Source organism: Lynx canadensis, chromosome B2 (genome assembly GCF_007474595.2).
Source record: "Lynx canadensis isolate LIC74 chromosome B2, mLynCan4.pri.v2, whole genome shotgun sequence".
Taxonomy (NCBI): Eukaryota; Metazoa; Chordata; class Mammalia; order Carnivora; family Felidae; genus Lynx; species Lynx canadensis.
The window spans coordinates 3,299,846-3,301,832 of record NC_044307.1 but is presented as its reverse complement, the minus strand read 5'-3'; the positions used below and the strand labels follow the sequence as shown (position 1 = coordinate 3,301,832).

Below are 1,987 nucleotides of genomic sequence, written 5' to 3'. Positions count from 1 at the left end.
TATGTATTGTTGGGTTCTGATTGCCAACATTTTGTTTACAATTGCTGCATTTATATGCATAAGCAATGTTAACCTATGATTTTGTTACCTTGCAATGTCCTTTTTCAGATTTTTGTATCAAAGTCGTGCTGGTCCCTTCAAATGAGTTTGGAGGTATTCCTGGGATTTTGCTGATGGCCAAATAACTCCCTCGTTTAACTCTATGTAGGCTGGAAGTTGGCCTAGGATGTTTCCATCCAATCTTTTCTCCTCTGTCCTTCACTCAGAATCATACTTGCATCTTGATTGGATGGCTCTTGGGCCTCCCGGGCTCCCTCCACATTTTCTCTCCCAGTCTGTTTGCCCTGGCAACTTCCCTGCGTATTTAATTTGGTCTTGGTGTTTGCTTCTCGGAAAACCCAGGCCAGCACACTATTTTTATAATACGCTTCTAGTTCAGGCTGCACAGAATTTTTGCCGTGCAAAAAATTTCACTACATCATCTACCTGTAGCTACTAACAGAATCAGTATAGAAAGCAGGTTTCCCCACATCTCGGCGGGCACTCCGGCGGGGAGGCCGGTGGGAGGCCCTGCTGATCAGCACAAAGGGGCTGAGACTGGCGTAACCGAGCGTTAGAAACGGTTTCATATGTAACACCGTGTGGTCATTGGTCAAGAAGGAGCCGATGCAGAAGGAGAAAATGAAGTCTGCCCAATAAAAGAGAAGGAAGCAGGCCATGAGGAGGAGGGCACTCCGCGTAGCTCTCGTCTCTGGGCTGGAATTTCGCTGGAATCTGGAGCTCCGCAGGTGGAGCACACTGTGGCGATGCTTGCACAGACGGAAAGCCATGTGCCCGCTGCTCCAGCCCGCGAGGCTCTGGGAGACGATGTCCCGCAGCGCCATGAGAGTCAGGAAGAGCCACCTGACGGTCAGCCCAGAGGGCAGCATATGGCAATAGGCGTGGGAGCCAGACGGTGCGATCCCGGACCCGTTCGTGCTCTGGGCGGCTGTGATGTAGGAGAGCAAGTTGGAGCTTATCAGGGAATTCAAGATCCAGAAGAGGAGGAGAGAGGGGAGCACTTGCCACGCGGTGCGGGGCTTGAGCTTTCTCCACGAGGAGGTCCTGGGGCTGATGGTGATGGCCTGGACCACGCTGAGGAGACAGGTGGTGCACATTGACAGGCCACGGGCCACTCTCCCCAGACAAAACACAGTTTTGCAACTGGCACTATCTAGAAAGTTACTGACATGATAAGCTGCTGTTATATCGAAAATGCCTCTGGCACAAAGTGTCATGGTATTGCTACAAGCCAGGTGGACGAGGAGAAGGTCTGTGGGCTTTTTCTTAGGACCCATGACAAAAACGTACACATGGCTCGCAAACAAAAAGAAGTTTCCGGCACAGCCAGTTCCAGCAAGAGAAAGCAAGATTGTTCCCCGGATGTAGTCGATCCAGTTTATCGCCCACCTCATGGACAGTACAGGAAAAACCTTTTGACGAAAACAAACAAGTGAGGACGGCGAAGACAAACATGTTTTACGGCTGTGGCCTCTCTCCGGTTGACTGAAGGGGACAGAGGAGCGGAAATACCGCAGTGCGTGCATGGTCCTGCCTGTGCGTTCTGCCCAGTCCACGCTTTCTCTGCCCTTTATGCTTCTGCAGCAGCATTTGGTTTGTAGAAGGGATGACTGTAAAATCTGCATGTCCCACATCACACTTGGTCCACCCGATTCCCTAACTTTACCTTCTGAACGCTCCACCTGTCCGTGTGCGTGCGACAGTGTTCCCCCGGACGTCCCGCTCTAGGTCACGTGTTCCCCAACCCGCGGTCAGTTCCTGCTTTGTGACGCCGCATTTCACCGTCCCTCACGTCCGATATCCAGCCAGCTTCACGTTGTAGGGCGCATTGTGGGTCCTCCCCACCCCCTCTGGTAGCCTGTGCCTTCGTGACTCTACTGCTATGAGCCCTGGCTGGAAACAGTTGACCTTGTCTGGAGAATTGCCT

The 1,987-nt window shown here is 52.1% G+C and overlaps 1 protein-coding gene across 1 annotated transcript; it reads right to left on the bottom strand.

The window, feature by feature from the left end:
• Positions 1 to 482: 482 nt before the first annotated feature.
• LOC115514755 (putative vomeronasal receptor-like protein 4) lies at positions 483 to 1,454 on the bottom strand. The gene has a single exon (XM_030316932.1). The coding sequence runs from the start codon at positions 1,452 to 1,454 to the stop codon at positions 483 to 485; it is 972 nt and encodes a 323-aa protein (XP_030172792.1).
• Between the last annotated feature and the right edge of the window lie 533 nt (positions 1,455 to 1,987).